This window comes from Mus pahari, chromosome 4 (genome assembly GCF_900095145.1).
Source record: "Mus pahari chromosome 4, PAHARI_EIJ_v1.1, whole genome shotgun sequence".
Classification (NCBI taxonomy): Eukaryota; Metazoa; Chordata; class Mammalia; order Rodentia; family Muridae; genus Mus; species Mus pahari.
Genome location: NC_034593.1, coordinates 96,171,740 through 96,192,864, shown reverse-complemented (window position 1 = coordinate 96,192,864; position 21,125 = coordinate 96,171,740). Strand labels below are relative to the sequence as shown.

Below are 21,125 nucleotides of genomic sequence, written 5' to 3'. Positions count from 1 at the left end.
CTGTCTCTGTGCCCTTTAGTTAGTTTGGCTAGGGGTTTATCTATCTTGTTGATTTTCTCAAAGAGCCAGCTTTTGCTTTTGGTGATTATTTGTATCATTCTCTTTGTTTCTTTTTGGTTGATTTCAGCCCAGCATTTGACTATTTCCTGCCTTCTACACCTCTTGAGTGTGTTTGCTTATTTTTGTTCTAGGGCTTTCCGGTGTGTTGTTAAGTTGCTAGTGTAGGACCTCTCTAATTTCTTTACCAAGGCACTTAGTGCTATGAATTATCTTCTTAGCACTGTTGTCATTGTATCCTATAAATTTGGGTATGCTGTGTCATTATTGTCATTGAATTCCTGGAAGTCTTTAATGTCTTTATTTCTTCCCTGACCAAGATATCATTGAGTAGAATTGTTTAGTTTCCTAGGGTATGCAAATTTTCTGTTGTTTTTGTTATTATTGAAATCTAACCTTAGTCCGTGATGGTATGATAAGATGCATGGGATTATTTCAATCTTCTTGTATCTGTTGAGGCTTATTTTATGACCAATTATATGGTCAATTTTGGAGAAGGTTCCATGAGTTGCTGAGATGAAAGAGTAGTCTCTTTTTGGGGGATATCTTGTTCTGTAGATATGTCAAATCCATTTGGTTCATAACCTCTATTAGTTTCACTGTGTCTCCGTTTAGTTTCTGTTTCAATGACCTGTCCATTGGTGAGAGTGAGGTGTAGAAGTCTCCCACTATTANTGTGTGGGGTTCAATGTGTGTTTTGAGCTTTAGTTAAGTTTCTTTTATGAATGTGGGTGTCCTTCCATTTGGGCCATAGATGTTCAGAATTGAGACTTCCTCTTGGTGAATTTTTCCTTTGAATATGAAGTGTCCTTCCCTATCTTGCTTAGTAACTTTTGGTTGAAAGTCTGTTTTATTTGATAATGGCAACTTTTGCTTGTTTCTTGGGAATTAGGATATTGGTGTAGAATTGGGGAGAAAAGGGTGGAAAAGGAAGATTCTAGAGTAGAAATTATCAGGCAGTAGACCAGATGGCAAATTTGATTTGGTTTTTGAGACAGTAATCTCAAACTGAGTAGGTCTAGGTGGCCTAGAATTCCTGATTGTCCTGCCTATACCTACCAGGCACATACATCCAGCTTTTCTATTTGATTTTTTTTTTCTCCATCCAGAATAGATGAGAAAATGGTCTTCATTATATTATTGTTTCTCACTTCTTATCTCCACATGGACCTACCTAATAGTTTGAGATAGAAGAGGTAGGAAAATTAGCACAAGATTGTGAGTTTTCAAAATGTTCATTGCAACAACTAGAAAGAAAGAAAGATTATCTTCCAATCTTATAGGTAAAAGACATGTTTTAAAAATTGGGTGCCAGTGGGGTGGAATGTAATTCAGTTAGTGTAATGGCTTGCCTAAGCATCGACAAAAACCTGGGTTCCATCTCTAACCTGGGTTGCATTTCCCACCTACAAAATAGGATTAATGGGACTTGGTTATAATCTTAGCACTCTCGAGGGTAAGGGTTGGAAGAACAAAAAGTTAAAGTCTTCCTTGGATAAATACAGATTTTGAGACCAGCTGAGATAGGGACCTTGAGTTTTTCTTCTTTTTTTTTAAAAGTGTTTTCCATGGTGCTATAGGCATAGAATTACAACACTGGGTAAGCAGAGGTAGGCAGATCAAGATCTCCTATGTTACATAGAAATTTCTAGGCTGCTATAAGCTATATAGATTCTAGCTCCAAAATAAAGAAATAATTCCTAGACAGAGGGACTGACAATGTACTGCTAGCACCATGGTAAAGTGCTTCCTAACATGCACAAGGAAGGATCTTGGTTTCATCCCCAAAACTGGGCATGATAAATTATTCTGGGGAAAGGTGAATAACTTGCATATCACAACTGTTATTTAAATCTTTTTATATCTTATAAAATAATGTAGTAGATTCAAATCAAATGTATTTTTTAGTTATCTCTATTTCAACTCAGAAATAAAAATGAAACTTTTAGAAGTTAGGGACTAGGAATGTAGCTATTTACAAGACGATCTGCATGGTTTTTATTACTAAAGGGACCTTTGATGTAATGAAATTGCATAGCAAGTAACATTTGCCACTCGTCAGTAATTGACTATATCCTTAGTACTAATATTTCCAAGTGCCTACTTACAAGTCGTTTTATTGTGTTATAGTTCAATCTTTTAAACTACTAATGTGATTTAAATAAGAAATATTTGTGTATGTACAAGGATATCATCAGAGCACACAAATTGTGTCATTTATTCTGAATGTCTTTTTAAATGGAATGCTTCCTTTGAAGTCTAGTTTTTGCTATCTGTTTTAATAGGGCTCATTAGAAAAATATCTGAGTAAAGTTATTTTGAAATGTTTGTTTCCTTATACATAGATTCGATGTTACAGAGTCCCAGATCCTAATTATATTATTCCAGCTTCTCTCAGGAACCGTGGGGCCTTGGTTCTGGAACTTCACGGTAACTGCTAGAATATTAATGCAGTTTAATGAACAATGGCGTGAATTCAATTAAGACAGCACCTTTGTCATGCACAGAATAATTGAAAAAATGAAAATTCCAATGTATCTGGTGGTATTTTACAGATAAATGTTATTAAAAATAAATGATTTTAAAATAATAGGGCAATAAAAATCCACCCTATATATATAACAAAACTTTTCAAAAATCACTATCTCTGATGTGGATAACAATTTTGTCTCCATTTACCTGTAGTACTTAACATTGTTGGGAATCTATATGATATTTTTTAAAATAAACACTTTTCCACCATTTTTATCTATCATATTTATCTTTTCTTTCATATATATAACATATATATGCAGATTGATTGTTTTTATATACATATATTGCTACTTGGAAACAGCAAGCAGAGTTTTGGTTTTCACATAATTGAGTGACCTACATTTAGGAAACATTCTGCTTACATTCTTAACATCTTAGCATGTCCTTTCACTACTGTAGTTCTGCTTGGATTAACAATAATCTTAGTGTAAACAGAGCAAAACAAACAAAATAACTCCACAGCTAGAAGCTAGACTCTTATAGTCTCAATCCTGTTTCTTCTAACGCTTTCCTCTCATACTTGTGATTTTTGAAATTACCCCCAGCCCTTTTGTTACTATAGCCATCCTTTGAATGCCTTCCCTTTCTCCTTTTTTCCCCAATAGATGTATATTTCCTTAATGAAGTACTGTCTGCTAATATACGGGTTTTTTCCCCTGTCACGTTAGAATTGTAGTTTTGACATTGTGACTTTTAGGAAATGTTTCCCTGGTCAGGTAACCCAGAATCCCTTAAACTCTAACAGGAAAGTTTATTTACAAGCAGGACTAGAACTTACATTCATCTTATTTTGTCGTTCAAGAATGTTGGGAAACATTTGTTCATATGAAAAGCTGACAAGTCACTCTGACTGTCAAGGCTGCAGCATTCTAAATCCAGTTACTCAGCTACAGCAAGGATACTGGTAGAGACAAAATATCCTTGGGACATGGAGAATTTTGAAACATATATTAGTAGGTTCTAGGAGCAAAAAAAAAAGCCATATTTTTGACTTGAGTTTACAATGTGTTTGCATAATTATTTAGACTTCACTCTGCCCCTCTTCACCCTTTTCTCACCAAAGACCTTAGCTGTATGCCATTATAATTGTCTAGACAAATTGTTTTTTTTTGTTTTGTTTCTTTTTTTTTTGTTTTTTCAAGATAGGGTTTCTCTGTGTAGCCCTGGCTGTCCTGGAACTCACTCTGTAGACCAGGCAGGCCTTGAACTCAGAAGTCAGCCTGCCTCTGCCTCCCAAGTGCTGGGATTAAAGGTGTACACCACCACTGCCCAGTGACAAATTGTTTTTGATGGTTCAATTATTATTGCTTACAGCTAACCACATATCTTTACCTATATTACCAATGAGACTAACTATCAGAAAAGAGGCAGCATTATTTACTTCCATGTGGTTTTTATTTTTATGAAAATGAAAATAACAGCCATTTGGTTCAGGATTTAACTCAGTGGTTGAGTATTTGCCTAGCATACGCAAAGCCATGACTTTGATCCCCAGCACCAGAGCTCTGTGTGCTATGCTAAAATGTTTTTGGAAACTAATACATTTAAATATGATTAAAAAATTTTAATTGTGCTCTATTTTCTCCAGATATGCTGCTTTTACTTTTATAGGTACTAACTTCTAAAGATTTCATTTCCTTGTGGTTATTCGTTTGTCATATTTGATTGTTCCTTTAGTGATCAGTGATTTTAATAACTGGAATTAAATCACCAAGTATGTTCATTTAGTTTTTTCAAAGTGGAGGAAAAACACTTTAGAAAAATTACTAATTTTTTTTCCTAAATGAATTTACTAGCCTTTAAACTATATACTATTGTGTACTATATACTAGTAGTCTTTGCTAAAATTGTACCACAGAAACATCACCCTGATGTAATACTAAAGAATATAAGCATAGGACAAACATTTATCTCAACTAATAGATGAATTAAAAAATTAGAGTTTCAGAATGACATAAGAACAACACTCCCCTTACCTATAAAGTTCACACGTATGTTCTCTGTAACTTTGGAAAAGTAATGTTCTTACCTCCTAGGGTAGCTGTAAAGATGGAAAGTATTAAAGGCATGTAATGCACTAATGGCACTCTACCTGACATAGAGAGAATCTTTATTTTAAAGCCTTAGCAACTTCCAGTTCTATACAGATTTTGTCAGTAAAACAGCAATTCTTTAACTGCCTACTGATGATGCTAAATGAGCTGAGAAGACCCTTGGTGCTTCTGTTTTTAAGGCTGCCCCTTAAGTCTGGGCCTACCCCAGTTCCTCTGCTTCAGAGAACTTTGGGTATATTTGTCTCTGTTGATAGTTTTCAGTGCGCTTTTTCTTTTTAATTTTCTGAGAAACTCTGAGGATCCATAGTCCTGTGGTAGATAATCCTAATTTTAATATTTCCCCTTATTTAAAAACTGAACAGATTTGTTTTCTCTGTAGGTAGTGTTTGAACTAAAAATACTTTGGTTATCATTAAGCTGTGTAGTTAACATTAGCTTGTATTAATAAAAGCTTGTCATGTACCATTTGCCCCTTCTTGAGGCTAGAGAGTAAAATACCTTGGCTGATCTTTTCATTCCTTAACACTGCGTCTCACCCATAGCATCTGACTGTCACTTTCGTTTACAAACAAATCTGTAGTTAATAATACCCTAATCATTGAATATGAGTCATATGAATATGAGTCTGTCAAGTTGATCATTTTTAAGGGAAAAGCTTGTTTTTGTTAATGTAAACTCATGAGTCAGATTGTACAAACTAAGGTAGTTTTTTGTTTTGTTTTGTTTTTTCTCCTGTGAATTTATACCTACTGCATATTCTATGTTAAACATGCTAATAGTATGCCCAAGTTACAGAACAGTTATATTTAATATTTACCTGTAATTGAAATAGTTATACCTACAAATTAGCTGCAGACATTATTTTTAAAAGTACTTATGACACTTGTAAAAGAAAGATAGATTAAATTATCTTATCTTGGAGGGGAAAGCTGTGTTAAGAGAAGATGATGAATATTGTTAACATCTCTTGTGGACCCCTTGGTATCCCTCATTACAAATTGGATTAGAACTCAAAGCAAATGCATTTGTGCATTTACTATCTCTCTGGAAAATGAGACTAAAAATGAAACTTGGAAAATAGTCAGGTACTAAGTTCTCAGTTAGTGGTGGAGTGCTTGTTCCCCTGTGTTAGGCCCTGGATTTATCCCCAGCACTGTAGGAAGAGGTCAGGAAATTTCCTCATAGTTTAGCAAATGTAAATAGCTTGGGTTATTACACTTTATTACTTGTAAAGGCCGTTTTCTTTCTCTGATGTAATAACTGCCCTGATACGGAGTTTTCTAAGCTGCCAACCTGTAGTGTTTGGTGGCTCCTATGATTTTTATGTAGGCTAAAGAATCCACTGCTCCCTTATTTAGAGGTTAAAATGACTCATATTCATTTGAGGACATTGTGTTCTCTATATTAGTGTCTGGCGATGGAGCCCATGCTGACTGGCTTTGAACTTGAAAGTCTTTTTTTTTTTTTTTTTTTTTTCAATTTTTTATTAAATATTTTCTTCATTTATATTTCAAATGCTATCCCGAAAGTCCCCTATACCCTAATGCTTATGCTTACAGAGTACAGGCCACTGCCACCATGCCTGGTTCATTCTCCTGGCTATATCTTAGAATTGTGTTGTTAGAAACAATTTGCTATGGCTTAATAGTTGAGAGCACTGGCTGCTCTTGCCAAGATCAGTTCCCAGCACTGGCATTTTGGTCCACAGCTGTCTATAACTCTAGTTTCAGAGGACCTGACACCCTCTTCTAGCCTCTGCGGACACCACACACACACACACACACACACACACACACACACACACACACACACACACACACATACACAAACCTATATGCAGCCAAAACACCCATACTTATAAAATAAAATAATAGCAAAATGTTGAAGAAGTGATTGATCCATGGGCTTAGTGTAAACTTTGACCTGATTTTGACCTTGGACTGCCACCCTCATAGTCACTGCATCCACAGTCTAGGAAAGTTTAGACTCCACAATGTATAGTTTCTGGGTTTTGTTTGTCCTTCCCATCCTTTTTCAGTGGTAGCCGTCTGAGCAGCGTTTGTGTCTCTGGTTTGTAGTAGTTTAGATATAGTCTGACTAGAGTTTACATTTTGTATTGTTCACAGTCCCTGAGAAAATTCTTGTCCTTTAACAATGTGTTAAAAGTAGGTAGAAATAGTAAATTGTTTTAAATAAATATAGATAAGGTATTGATTTTAGTAAAGATGTCAAACCATTTTCAAAGATAAAGAAAATTTTATTTTTTCCCTCTGAAGCTTTAGGTTCTAGCAAACTAATGCAACAGAATCTTAATTTTATATTCATAGATCTTTGTTTTAGGTGCAATTATACTATAGATTATGATCTTCAAGGATGTTTTTTTCTTAAGTGATAGTATTGCCCCTTGATTTTGAAGACTAGTCATTAATTTGGGAACATTACCACCTTTTGTCTCCATTTTGAAAATAATAATGAAAAAAAATTTGAGTGCACTAGAGGAGTGACTAAGTAGTTAAGAGCACTTGCTTCTCAATATCAGCACCCATGTGACAACCCAGGCATGAAAAAAAGGCCTGTGATTTAGTATGTAACAGAATCTAAAGCCGTCTTTGGCCTTTGTGGACACCTGGCTACAGGTGTGCACACATTACCCAACCACACAGAGATATACACAATTAGGACAAATCTTAAAAACAAACCAAAACTGATTACAGAGATCTCAGATTGCTACTTAGACAAATACCCCTTCTAGAAAGTGGTCTTTCCTGCATGGTCGGTGTAGGAAGTTGAGCCCCCCCACCCCCCACCTTGAGTGTCCCTGTAAACTCAGCCCACACTGAGAGGTTTGCTGGGAATGTAGCAGAGTAGGCTGCCATGTAAGTGGTAATCTCCTTAACACCATCAGTAGCTGTTGTTTATTGCTATCATCTGAGCCTGCTTCCTTTAGTTCACAACCCTGTGGATAGCTTTGCACTGGATTGTGTCTAATTCTTCCAGGAGCAATGATGGACAGTTTTTATGAAGGGAGTTCACACATTTGTTCTAAATCCAGTAAGCAATTAGGAAACAATACACCCATCTTTCAACTCCTAAGTTTTCCTTGGCCCTCTCTCCCACATACAGGGGCAATATCTGAGTTACTTTGAGATGTTAAAGACCTTTCCTGTTTCCTTTTGCTCCCAAACTCATCCACTGTACAAAGACTAAGTGTGTGAGGTTTCTCCATTTTAATTTTGTAATTCTATACTTCTGGCCCTTCCCCTTCCAAAAGGCAACTTCATATATCCAGCAAAATGTAAGATGTCTACCCTCCACCCAGGACAGAACCGATCATCTTTGACACACCTACCTGCTTAGTCCTCTGAGTCTGCTACTGAGTGTAATCCCCCTATTGGCATCACCACTCACAGGTCAGCTCTACAGACTCTTTTTAGCTCACTTCAGTACAGCTTTTTTTCAATAAATGTGTATATCAAAATGATTACATTACTATTTGCTGCCAACTATGCATTTATTTAAAAACTCATTTATCAGCAAATAAAGGTCAGTAGATTTTATTTTGAAAGGACTGATCTCAGGCCAATTACTTCTGTGTGTGAGAATTTACATATCCTAAAGTTAAGTGGATTACCTGCTTTAACTATCAATTGTTTAAGTGAGGCTCTGTTCTGTACAAACTGAACCTCCTTGCTGTTGATACTTGGCTTTTTTTAGATTTTTTTTATAGTTAATAATGTATCCACCTTGTTAGAAAACTAACCCATAAAAGAAGTGTAGAGTGGGAAATACCCTTACTCCCCAGCTTCCTCGCAGTCCACACACTGCCCTTCCCAAATAGCCAACACTTTCCTTAGTTTCTGATGTACTTCCAGAAATACATTGTGCAATTACTGGTTAAAAACAAAAGGGAACTACTATTAGTTTATATTAGTCTTTTTTCCCCACAAAACATAGGCTGTGCACATTGTGGAACTTGTTTTTCACTTAATATTTGATACTTTGCCATTTCAGGACTCAGGGTGCTGCTGTGCCACCTCAGAAAAGCTACATACACACTGTAGAGCTTAGGTAATCACACATTCATTAAGGAATTAAATTTTTTCTATCATAACTACTTCTGCAATGAATAATCTTGTAAAAGTGTACCTGCAGAATAAATTCTTTCCCTAAAGTGTTTGGATTCCATGTTGTAAGAGCAGAATGTCAGTCCCAAGCTTATGGGGCATGCTAGTCTGAGGAAGGAAAGGAGTGCCCACGGAGGTACTGTTCCTCAGTCTGAGGAAGGAAAGGAGTGCCCACGGAGGTACTGTTCCTCAGTCTGAGGAAGGAAAGGAGTGCCCACGGAGGTACTGTTCCTCAGTCTGAGGAAGGAAAGGAGTGCCCACGGAGGTACTGTTCCTCAGTCTGAGGAAGGAAAGGAGTGCCCACGGAGGTACTGTTCCTCAGTCTTTTTGCCCAGGTTCTTTTTTTTTTTTTTTTTTTTTCCCATCTTCAAACTCTCAGGCTCCTAATTTCTCTTGCCCCCTCCTCACACCTCCTTCCCTTTACACTGTCTCTTCTTGACCATGCTGTCATTTCCAGTAATCTCAAAGCTCATACTCAGCTGCTTTCAACCATCTTTCTTGAGTGTGAGGGTAGTTAACCTAGTGAGAGTAAGAATCAGATTCAGAATTGGTTGATTTATTTTTTTTTCACACCAGTAGCACAGTGAACAGTAAATGAATATATCTAGGGGGCAATACATTTATTTTCTTTCAGTTAAAGTTCACCATTTCAGTTGCTACTGGAGAGAGCTTACTTCATACTGTGTAGGTATGCAATGTAATTCTCTGCTTGATACTCAAAATTTAATACATACATATACCTTTTCTTTTTGGTGGAAAAGGTTAAGTTACAGAAAATTTGCTTTGGAGAGGGGGGTTTTTATTGCTCTGAAATTTATCAAATTGAATTTAAAAGGCTCTAGATTTTATGTGATTTTGTTGATAGCATAATTTGGATGCCTCCTCTTACCCCTTTGCTCCATATGTGAAATTTATCTTCTGTTGTGCATGATAGAGGGATGCTGCTTTGCTTGCGAGTAATTAACTGGGAATTGTGTTTTGAGTAATTCTGCTCTTTTGGCTTTTTTGTACCTAATCAGAATTGATGTGACTGAAGTGCAAATCTTCATAATAATCATGCATTTGCTGGCAGTGATTGGAGGACCACCTTTTTGGCAATCTATGGTAATTCTGTTCACATCGTGTATCCTACATAATGCATGTTATCTTCTGCTTGTGTTTCTAATCTAGGGTAATCCAGTTAAAGGGTAATGTTCAAGGTTATTTTTACTGTTTTCTGAGAATGAAAGTTACTGCAAAGAGTAGGAAGTTTCTTTTTAGAACATGAGAATTATACTCTTTGGAGTTCTATGTTCACTAAGTGTACTTTGAAGGCCATTGAGAATCTGAGTCCTTAATGACATCCTATTTTACGTTCAAGGAAACAACAGGTAATGTGACAAGTAAGTTAAGTAGTGACATAATTAAATACTTTTTTCTTTTTTCTCCTTTATATGACTTTATTAGGTCTCTGTCATGTGCTTAATGCTAAATAATAAATTTAGGATTTATTATTATAAATTACTCTGGCACAGGAAAAAGGGTATAAATACTGCCAAATTATTTCAGTGTTATGGATTATTTTAAACGTTAGGACCTTTTCTTCCTGCCCTGGAATATATTACTCTGTATATATCCCACCCCTTTTAGCCTGCTGTGAGCCTCTGAAAGAATATATGTGGCCCAGAGACACAAGCTCTGAAACCAGACTGCCTGTTTGATGCAGGCTCCATTGTCCCTCACTCTAAGTTCTGCCTGTTAGATAGCTGTCCAGCTTAGTTTCTGCTTCTGCAGTGTGGGGTAATGATAGGACTACTGCACGAATGTGTTCCTATGCACAGGCACTCATGGCAGTGCCAGTCAGGTGAGAACCCCCCAGGGGAAGCAGATACTCCTGGTGTGATTGCTTCGTTTTGGTTTGAGCTTTGTTTTGCTTTGCTTTGTTCTGTCTGGGAAGATGGATCAGACTGGCCTTATACAAATTATCCTTCTGCCTTAGTTTCCCAACTTCTGCAATTAAGGAGAGCACCTCCTCTTCACAGTTTGTTGAAGTATTGTTCAAGATTGGGCAGGGTAGTTAGTACTCCCTAGTTACCAGTTAGCTGCTGTTCACTACCACCCCTTTAGTAGTTATTTGATGTGGTTGTACTAGAAATGGTTAGTAACCCAAGATTAATATAATTCTTAAAAGTCAGATTAATTTCAAATTATAAAAGAAATTTGCTAAGACTTCCCCTTTACCCAATTCACTTCCTAATGGTAAATTAGGTACTTCCCTGTGTATTTATTGCCAAACATTAGTTGCCTTTTGTTCAGGGAATGAGCTTTTAAAGAAAGAGATAAAGGAATAAAAACAATTTGCAGTCAACCAGGAAAGTTCTGAAACCATTCTTCAGGACACGGTAGCATTTGTGTGCCATAGATGTCACTGTAGACATCTCTTTTGTTTTTTCTTTTTGTGACTAAAATACAGAGAAATTTTATTACCTTTGTCTTTTGATAGATGAGCTGCTTTTGTTCATTCTTTTAAAAAATGTTTAGCCTTTTAGGAAGGAAAAGTAAATTTGTTTTCCTAAAACTACATCATAAAGTCTACACAACCTTCACTTGTGACCCTAAAATTTTTTCTCTGGAATATCTTAAAAATATATGAAATGCCTAAATTTTTAAAAGTATTAATATCCGTAAAATAAGAATTCTGCTTGAAGTTTTGAAAACCATTTTAACACCTGCCTTATAGAACTAAACATTAAATATGCTATTACATTACATATACATATATTTTAAATATAGTCTATATATCAAAATGAAATATGTTATATTCATATTGTATTTTTTAGGGAGTACCTAGCAGTAAATTAATTCACATATAATTTTACCTTTCTTAGTAGAATTTGTACAAGTAAGCTATGTAACCAGCTTTTTCCAAAGGTCAAAGAATCCTAGCACTTGGGGTTGTAGAGGCAGTAGGTCAGAAGTTGAAAGTCCTCAGCTACACAGTGAACTGTGTCAGCCTGGGCTCTTTAGGCCAGACTCACAATAGCAACAAAATGTCAAATGTTTATCCTATCTTTTCTTATAATTAAGATAATATAATTGTGTTTTAATCACACTAGAGGGTGGTTTTTTTCTTATTATCATCTATTTGATTGTTTATTAAGGTTAAGTCATTTACTAATTCCTAGTCTGAAAATCTGAAATTAGAAATGTTCCAAAATCTGATTTTAAGAATCAAGTTTTGAATTTTGCATTATTTTTTTTATTTTAGGATTAGTAGTGTCCAAACTCATTTTTCTTTTTACTTGACTCAAAAGTTTACTATTGATTGATTGAATGAATATATATATATATATATATATATACATACATACATACACAAATATATATATACATATATATATATTCATTATTATTATCTTTGGTTCAGAAACTGACTGCATGTAGTGATCCCATCATTTGTATCAAAATGGACAAAATGTGTTTATTTAGAGCTCACATAGGAATTTTACATCCTCTTTAAAATTAAAGACCTCTGCCCATAAAATAGGCTTTATTTTTCAAATCTTTGTTAAATTATAATAATTTTACCATAAATATAGCAATCATATTAATGGTAAAAGTAAGCAAAAGCATTGCAAATGTCTTCATAAGTTTAATTTTCCAAAAGATCATTGTTTTGCAGAGGTGAGTGATTGACAGCCTCTCCATTTGGATGGCCCATTCTTTGCTACATTTTTTTTCCCCAAAGACATGGAGTTTTTACTAAAGGTTATAGTTGATTTTATTGCTATTTCCTGGGGTTTGTTTTGTTGGGAAAGGAATGCTTTAATTCACAAAAGTTAACACAAGAGATAAATTTTTGTTTATTGCTTCTTCCTACAACATCTATCCTTTGGAACTATCTTAGAAAAGTAGTAAGGGTCTGGATATGAATATGTAAATAAATTAATCATGCAATTCACTCATGGTTATTTACAGTTGAGTTTGTTTGATTGGTTGGTTGGGTGGTTGGTTGGTTGCTAGGTTTTTCAATACAGGGTCTCTCTGTATAACTCTGGATTCACTTTCTGAACTAGGTTGGCCTTGAATTCAGATCTGCCTGCCTCTGCCTCCCCAGTGCTGGGATTAAAGGCATGCCTACTTTTGACTCTTTTTGTTTTTTGTTTTTTCGTTTTCTTCGAGACAGGGTTTCACTCTTTTAAGTGCAGTCATTGGTTAAATATTTTTTTTCTTCCTTTTAGAATTTATCTAAAGCAATTAGGTAAATGCTGTTATAGCTAAATAGTTTGAGGTTGTTTGAAGGAGTGAATATTTTCTGTAGTATGTTGTTTTTATCTTTTTGAACTAAAAGACATTTTTTTCTCTGTGCTGGGGATTAAATACTTAAGGTTTGTTAGCCAGGTACTCTACCACTGAGCTGCAACCCCAACCATAAAATGGAAGACTTTTAAAAAAGAGTTCCTTTACACTTAAGTATTTTTTCTTAAATTTTGGATGTTGTAATTATGTTAATATTTTAAATTATTTTCATAGAATTCACTTAAAATAATTTAGATGAGGCTAGAAAAATGGTTCAGTAATTAAGTGCATGTGCTGCTCTTGTAGGAACCCAAATTCAGTCCCCAGCACCCACAGCAGGTGGCTGATAACCACCTATAATGCCAGCCTCAGGGGTCTGACACCCTCCTTTGGCCCCCACACGCACTGAATTCACATGTACAAATACATATGCATGCATAATTAAAATAAATCTAGAAATCATTACTATGATTTATAAATAAGCATTTCCACATTCTTTGCATAAAATATTTACTCTTAAAATCATTGTTTTACATTCACAAAACCTATTCAGTTACTGTGTATCTTCAAAATCTAACAAAATGAAAAAGTTATATTTGGTAGAAGAGCTGAGAATTTAAAACTTTTTCCACTATAACCTTTTTAAGGTCAGTTGCAATATATTGATATTATTTGAGTGCATACATGCACTGCCTGTCACAAGGCCAGATGATCTTTCCCTTGATAATGGAAAAGACATCAGAACTTAAGTGAATGCTTAATTTTCCCAAGTTTGGAAGACTCAGACAGTTCCTTGGCTATTTCTATAGCGTAAGTACAGTTTGAGGAATGATAGTGTGAGTGAGATGGTAGAGGAAAAAAGGGTTATAACTGACAAAATGTGCACACCTTCCTTGATCCTGAGTATGAGGTAAACGTAAACGAACTTTAAAGTGGCTTTGTTTTGTTTTGTTTTGAAGTAGATCCACGGTACCAGTTTGCAGGGGTCACCTGAGTCATCATTGCACTTTGCCTCACATTTTCCTGTGTGCATTAGCTTTTCCATATTAAGATGTTTAAGGTGGAAGATCCTTCTTTGTATTGTTACAAAACATGAATTTAACACAGAAAGGAGCAAGATCTGAATCTTCATTCAGAAATACATACCACCAACCATGACCAGGGTGAGAGAGATGACTCAGACAGTAGGGACACTGGCCACTAAAGGCTGATTACCTAGTTCAAGGATGCACATGATGGAACAACTTCCACAAGTTAGCCTCTGATTTCCACATGACTCCTGTATCCTCCCAATACATATTCATAATTTTAAAAATCAATTCAAAGTAAACCCTGCACTTGAGCTTGCATTTTACTGAATGTAGCTAATGTGACAGAATTGCTGATAGCCCTGGAGTATTTCAGATACTTTGCTCCAGAGTCTTAAGTTTCTGGCTTACTCTGTAATCCAAGCCTTGTATTAATTGTCCTGGCTCTTCTAGTGTTTGTTTTTATTCGTTCTTCCAAAGGTTACAAAAATGTATGATCCTAAAGCAGTGTCCCCAAGTTGTAAATATAAGTAATGGTGTTTGATCAGGTTAGTAGTGTCATGAGTGACTGTTACAAACAGGGTACTGATATGCTTGTCCTAATATGGATACCCCTGTATTACTCTTATTAGGCAAGTGTCATATTTCTTCCTTTGCCAGAAATACCCATTGTCTCTGTGGAGGGAGAAAGGGGGCTGGAGTGGGGTGGCAGGAGACTGGGCTACGTACAGTAGGAAAGGAGCAGAGTATTGAGTTACAGGCTGGTGGGTCAGATTTAGATAGGAATGTCCCTAGTTTTCTGAACTAGAACAAAAAATCTACAGTAGTTCAAAGCCTGTTTCTGCTTATTATCTCCTCTCTTGAGAAGCTTGAATTTTATAGGGCTATAGGTTAGTAATGTGGAATGAGGCAAAGAGGAGGAGAATTTGAGGTGTTGTACAAATTTCTGGACTTCATTTTAAGTGGAGCTATTTCATGTAGATGATTAAACCCCTGCTTAGTGTGACTTGAGATTTAATTCGTAATTTCCACTTTCTTTTTAGAGCTGCAGTTTTACAAGAGGAGATAGAGTTGGATAAACAAAATGAGATCGTGAGAGTTTTAAAGAAATGTCTGGACCCCATCCAGACATTTTAGATTTGTTTTCCCGATTTTATTGGAGTTTTATATTACAAAGAGAAACATCTTATATCCTATTTTGTTTTAAAATATAGGCAAATAACTGTTTTAAATAGTGTAAATAGACCTGTTTTAAATGTTTCATTGTAAAACCACATTACCTATCAAAGCCTTGCAAGTTTTTCTAATCTTGTTCTTAAAATTACTTCAGTATATATTAGTTCATCTTACCTTTGGACAAATTTTGAAACCAGAAAAACAAAGGGATGGATATGAAAAAGGAAACTCTTTGGTGACCTCAAACATTTTATATGTCTTCCATTTAAAATAATGAATACTATGCTTGCAAGATTAAATACATATTATAAATTCACTCAGTTGAATCCCTCACCTTACTTTAGTGAGTGACATTTTTAGTACACAGTCATATAGCAATGTATTATTTACTGAAAAGTAAGCTTTACATATTATAGTTAGGGGTATACTTGCAAAGCTGCTGCACTAGTTTAGGTATATGTGACTTTTTTCTTTTATCTGCGAATGCCACTTCAATAGCCCTCAGCTTTCACTAATGGGTTATATCCCAAAGGTCAGAGTTGGAATTTTTCTGCGTAGAACTTTTCTCCTTTTTCATTCTGTACTGTGCTAATTACAAATATAATTTACAAATATCTCTATTACTTATGCTCTATACTGTCTAACAACTACGAAGGTACTACATATGTATAGGTGGAATTCAGAAAATATGCAAAAGAATGTAAAGGCACCCCTCTTATGAAAGAAAAAGGAAAGAAGGAAAGAGAGAGAGAGGGGGGGGGAAGAAAGGAAATGAAAGGAAAAGAAAGAAAAGAAAAGAAAAAAGAAAAGAAAAGAAAGAGTTTCACAAGACAGCCTCATTCACTATTGTCATAACTTAGATACATTTACAGAGCTTTACTGAACTTACAGTGCAAATTAATAACATTGGGATTTTGTGTTAGAAGTGAGTCTTGTCTTTTAAGACTTATTATATTGCTCATAATGAGGAGAGAGGGAAATTGTCATTATATTAGTATTAACTATAAGGAGTAGAGAATATTTGAATAAGTACTTGATTGTACTATTTTCTTAGTTGAATGTGTATGTATTTTAATTGTCTTTTCTCTCTACCCATTAAAGATTCCTGTGTTGAATATTCAAATGAAACTTCTTCCTGCACTTTGTACTGTGGCAGGGACCATATTTTCCTGTACAAATTACTTCCGTGTAATCTTCACAGGTGGTGTTGGCAAAAATGGATCAACCATAGCCGTGAGTATACCTTAAGATTTACAGAGATTTCTAAACCAAGACTACTTACCGTTTCTTTGTTTTTCATTTAAAATATAGATAATCATTCATCAACTTAGGATTTCTATTAAGCCTTTAAAATATATATTTATGAATACTTTTATATGCTGATAAGTGTACATGTTTTGTGTCTATGGGTACAATATACATGACTTTAGAAAGTATAACATGCTATGTAAAAATAAGTGACATCTGCAGAACTGTTTGTGTCTTAATAGTTTATTGCAGGACTTTTTTGACTTGTAGTTCACCATCAGCCACTGTGAGGATTTGGGAAATTGGGGTAGAAGTGTTTTGTGGTGGATCCATGTAGTGTCTGACAGTATTAAATGAATGTTCTTAACTCCACTCTGTATAGGGAACAAGTGTCCTTTCTCCTTTTCTGCATATTGGATCCGTGATCACGTTAGCTGTTATGATCTACAAGAAATCAGCAGTTCAGCTTTTTGAAAAACATCCATGTCTTTATATACTGACATTTGGTTTTGTGTCAGCTAAAATCACTAATAAGCTTGTGGTAAGTGCCTCAGTTTTTACTCTTTTAATATTGATCTTATTTTGGTTTTGTGAACCTGAATTGCATTCTGTGGCTTTCTAAGTAGTCCAAGAGTTTGCAATAAAAATCTCTTCATATCAGTGCAGGAGCTCTTTTCACCCTCCTGACACTCCGTTCTGCACAAGCTCTCTATCTTTTCAGTGTCCTACTGACTCTTTAATTTGGTCATCCAGTTTATGTACATTCTTTGGTCTCATCGAGGACACACATTGAACCTCTTTGTACAAAAGTTTTCATCAGCATAGTTTGCATGATTATTCTCTTTCTCATACAGTGTTAACATTTTTATGGCTTTAATTTTACAAACTCAATGGCTATTGCTAATTCATTCTTAAAACTTGGTATTTGCGCATAATAGCATCATACTGATTTACTATTTTCCTGGCAGTTCTAGAAAGGAAGTGCCTATTTCATTGATTTTGTTCTATTCTCAGGTTGCACACATGACGAAAAGTGAAATGCATTTGCATGACACAGCATTCATAGGTCCAGCACTTTTGTTTCTGGACCAGTATTTTAACAGCTTCATTGATGAATATATAGTACTATGGATTGCCCTGGTATGTATTGTACTGTCTTGTCATTTGTAAGCTACTTGTTTTCTTGTTTGAGTGAGACAGTCCTAAGAAATCATAGAATGATAATAATGACTAGAAATGTCAGAAACCACATTTGTAATGTGTTGAGAGTTCTTTTTGACATAAGTGTTAGCCAGCATGTGTGTTATTCTTACTAGACTTAAAAATTCCAAATTTCTGGTTGTATATAAAACAGAAGTTCAGACTAGGATCAGCCATCATCACCCATCTGTAAATTGTCTGTGCCCTGCTTTCATGCTGCACTGGCAGGGCTGAGCAACTGTGGTAGAGAATACAACTCAGAAAGCTGGAACCTTTGTGCTGAGTTTATAACTTAGCAGTCAGGTGCTTGGCTAGCATGCATGAAGCCTCATGATTGATCCCCAGCATCTTACTTAAAGTCAGTCATGATGGCAGTTCCTGAGAACCCAGCAATTGGGAAGTGGACGACAGGAAGGGGATCAGGGGTAGAAGATCTTCCTTGGCTACATACTGACTTTGAGGCTAGCCTAGGCTATAGAAGCCTCTGTCTCAAAAACTAAAATAAACAATAAAATACTTAACATAATTGCTGTCTTTCTAAGGAAGGATTTGTTAACCCTTAGTGAATAAAGGAGACACCGGGAGACAATTGATTTACTCAACTCTATGGAATTGAAAGGTGACTTTGGAGAGAAGAAAGTCAGAAGCCACGTTCTGTCCTTCTAGGAAGCATAGCGAGACCTGTGCACATGTTGAGAATCACCAAGACCTCTTCTCTCTGCAGGTCTTCTCTTTCTTTGATTTGATTCGTTACTGTGTCAGTGTTTGCAGTCAGATTGCATCTCACCTGCACATCCATGTCTTCAGGATTCAAGCCTCTACCGCTCACTCTAATCACCACTAAGGATGTGGCTGGGCTCTGCTAAGCTCACGTTTCCTGCAAGAAGGAATTCGAACATATTAAGGACAACAGGGGTGGATAAGAACAAATATAATTTATAATAATCAATGTCATATAACTTTCATTCTTTGTCACTGGTAACACTCCCTAACTGTCCTGTTTAGAATGGGAATTACAGGCCCCATCCTGTAAACTGAATATGTTGTCAAACAGGGTTTGGCTCCAGAAAGCATGCAGGGAAAATACCGAGTGTTTGTGATTATTCATAATATCACTATCATAGGAGCACATCCCCACTGGTGGTAAATCTAATGTAAAATTTTTGCAGGCCAAAAGATTGTTGCTTTATGATTTTAACAAATCATCTTTTCGTAACACCTTGTTTATTGTCTTCTCAGATGTTCTTTTGTGAGGAGCTCAGTTTGTGGCACATACATCTTACTAGCTTGTGAGGTGAGAGCAGTGATAAGGACCTTAAATTTAGATGGAAGGTTTCCTGTCTGTACATTGTGGAGGAAGTGATTTTATTATCAATCAAGAAATGGTGTTTCTCACGGGCTTGGGAAATCTTGATAGCATGCAGATAATGTGGTAACTTTGTCAATCCATTTTATTTTTTTAAATAAATATATGATCTCAGAACCAGCTTTTTTCTCAATTTTATTCAAAAATGTAAACTAAGTTTTCAATGTTTTTTAAAAGTTAAACAAACTTTATTTCTCTTCTTGAACAATTAAGGAAATACAGTCAGCCATGTCATCATGGTATGCCTTTAGTCACTCTGTATTATAGAAACTATTTAAAATAGAAAAATGTTTATTTTTCCAACCTATGGGTCTTTATTTTGCAGTTATTACCCCATTATTTCAGTAATTGTTCAGATGGAGTGGAGGTGGGGTATCACTTTGTACTCTCCATTTTGGTATTTAGACTGCACTTTAAGATAGGAACCAGGTTTCTCTGTGAATCACATTTGATTTCATTGTATACATATTTTCTGTTTCTTTAGTATAAAGGACAGTGAATCCCAGCATTCAGAGGTGGAAGCAGGAGGAGGAGCAGAAGTTCAAGGTTATCCTTGACTGGAGTTTTAGGCCAGTCTGGGATATACAAGAAGCAGAAAATCGGAGGGATCGGGGATATAAAGATAATCTCTGAGAAAGCAGGGGAGGGCAGGGGAAAAAAAGAGATAATCCTCCGTCAGTACAGTGATAATCTATTGTTTTATTTGATTATTTCAGCAGACTTAACTGGTGTTTATACCTAGTGGAAATTAAGACCTCAATTGGCTACCAGTTGTTGTCACACAGTATTGCTACATTTGAGAATGGAATTTAGGCTATCATTCTAGCTGTTTTCTGTTTCACACCAAAGCTATAAACTGAGGTACTAGAGACTAAGTGAAATAAATACCTGTGTTCTAGATTTGTTTTCATCATAGAGGGAATCTGAAAAGCACTGTGGATGTTTCCTTTGGTCAAAGATACTACAAGCATCAGCCAATGGTTTCTTTGTAGAAAGCTACAGCTGGCCCTGGTTGTCAAATTCACATACTTAATGAAGTATCAGAATCATTCAACATTGTGGATATTTTTGCAAAACATATTCCCAGGAATATGTTTTGAGAGGGTGGGGATGGAGAGGTGCAGTGTGGTCTGAACAGGGTCCCACAGTAGCTCAGGCTGGCCTTGAACTCTCAGTTCTCCTGCCTTAGCCTCCTGAATGCTAGGATTGTAGACTGTGCCACCACATGTTCAGGTTCAATCTCTATAGAGAATTTGTTAGATTATATTGGAGCCTCATTATTTTCACAGCCCTAACAGGATTCTGGTCCTCAGGCTGAAACTTTTCAAGACCTAAGTAGGTTTAGCAACCACTTCTACAAAGCATCTAGAAAGATGTAATGATTCCTAGAAGTTGCATAAGTAGTAGTTGTGCATGGCATGTGGAAATCTACCACCTGCAGTAGGAGTTTGTGTTCTCCAAATCAGAGTGTAACTTTCCCTTTTGTAACTTTATTCCAACCCCCATGTCATCTGCATTCTTTGTTTGGAATTCTGAAACTTGTGAGGGCCACATTAAAAGATAGGGAAAACATTTAAAAGAATTCTAGAAGACAAGATGCTTCTAAAGATGTTGGCCATCTCTTGCATGGTTTAAACAAAGGTATAGAAAAAAAGAAAGCATAGGTAACTACTAAATACTATAATGAGGGAAAACTGGCAGTGCAGGGATTGTTTGACCTTTAGCTAGAGAATGGAACTAAAGTCTTAATAAACAGTTGATGAGATGTCCAAAACTAAAGGTAACGGACTGGCCCTGGCTAGGTTATGGGCAGTCTGACTTGTTGATGGAAGTCTTGGAATAGCCTGCAAGGACTTCTGTTGACCAGGAATTCTCCTATTAAATGGTCCTAGGCCCCAGCTGCCTCCTTTCTGGAGCAGTCTCTGCTCAGAATTCTGGGAAACACACCTGACAGTACAGACTCTCTGCTGTGGTCATTCTGATCAAGATTTCTTAATCTTCTTATGGGAGGTAGAGCTGCTGACCCCCGATTTTGTGATTCCACATAGCCTAGCATAAC

At 35.9% G+C, this 21,125-nt stretch overlaps 1 protein-coding gene across 4 annotated transcripts in view; it reads left to right on the top strand.

Annotated features, from left to right (window-relative positions):
• Positions 1 to 19,186, top strand: part of Cept1 (choline/ethanolamine phosphotransferase 1) — a 44,119-nt gene extending 24,933 nt beyond the window's left edge. For 3 of the 4 annotated variants that reach the window (XM_029537229.1, XM_021195969.2, XM_029537228.1), the window contains exons 5-9: positions 2,403 to 2,487; positions 16,354 to 16,485; positions 16,883 to 17,041; positions 17,515 to 17,640; positions 18,425 to 19,186. In XM_029537229.1, coding sequence (XP_029393089.1) covers positions 2,403 to 2,487; positions 16,354 to 16,485; positions 16,883 to 17,041; positions 17,515 to 17,640; positions 18,425 to 18,544 — 622 coding nt within the window. In that variant the 3' untranslated portion in view covers positions 18,545 to 19,186. Of the gene's footprint in view, positions 1 to 2,402; positions 2,488 to 9,789; positions 9,875 to 16,353; positions 16,486 to 16,882; positions 17,042 to 17,514; positions 17,641 to 18,424 lie in introns of all 4 variants that reach the window. The other variant, XM_021195968.2, reaches the window with a different exon arrangement.
• The last annotated feature ends 1,939 nt before the right edge of the window (positions 19,187 to 21,125 follow it).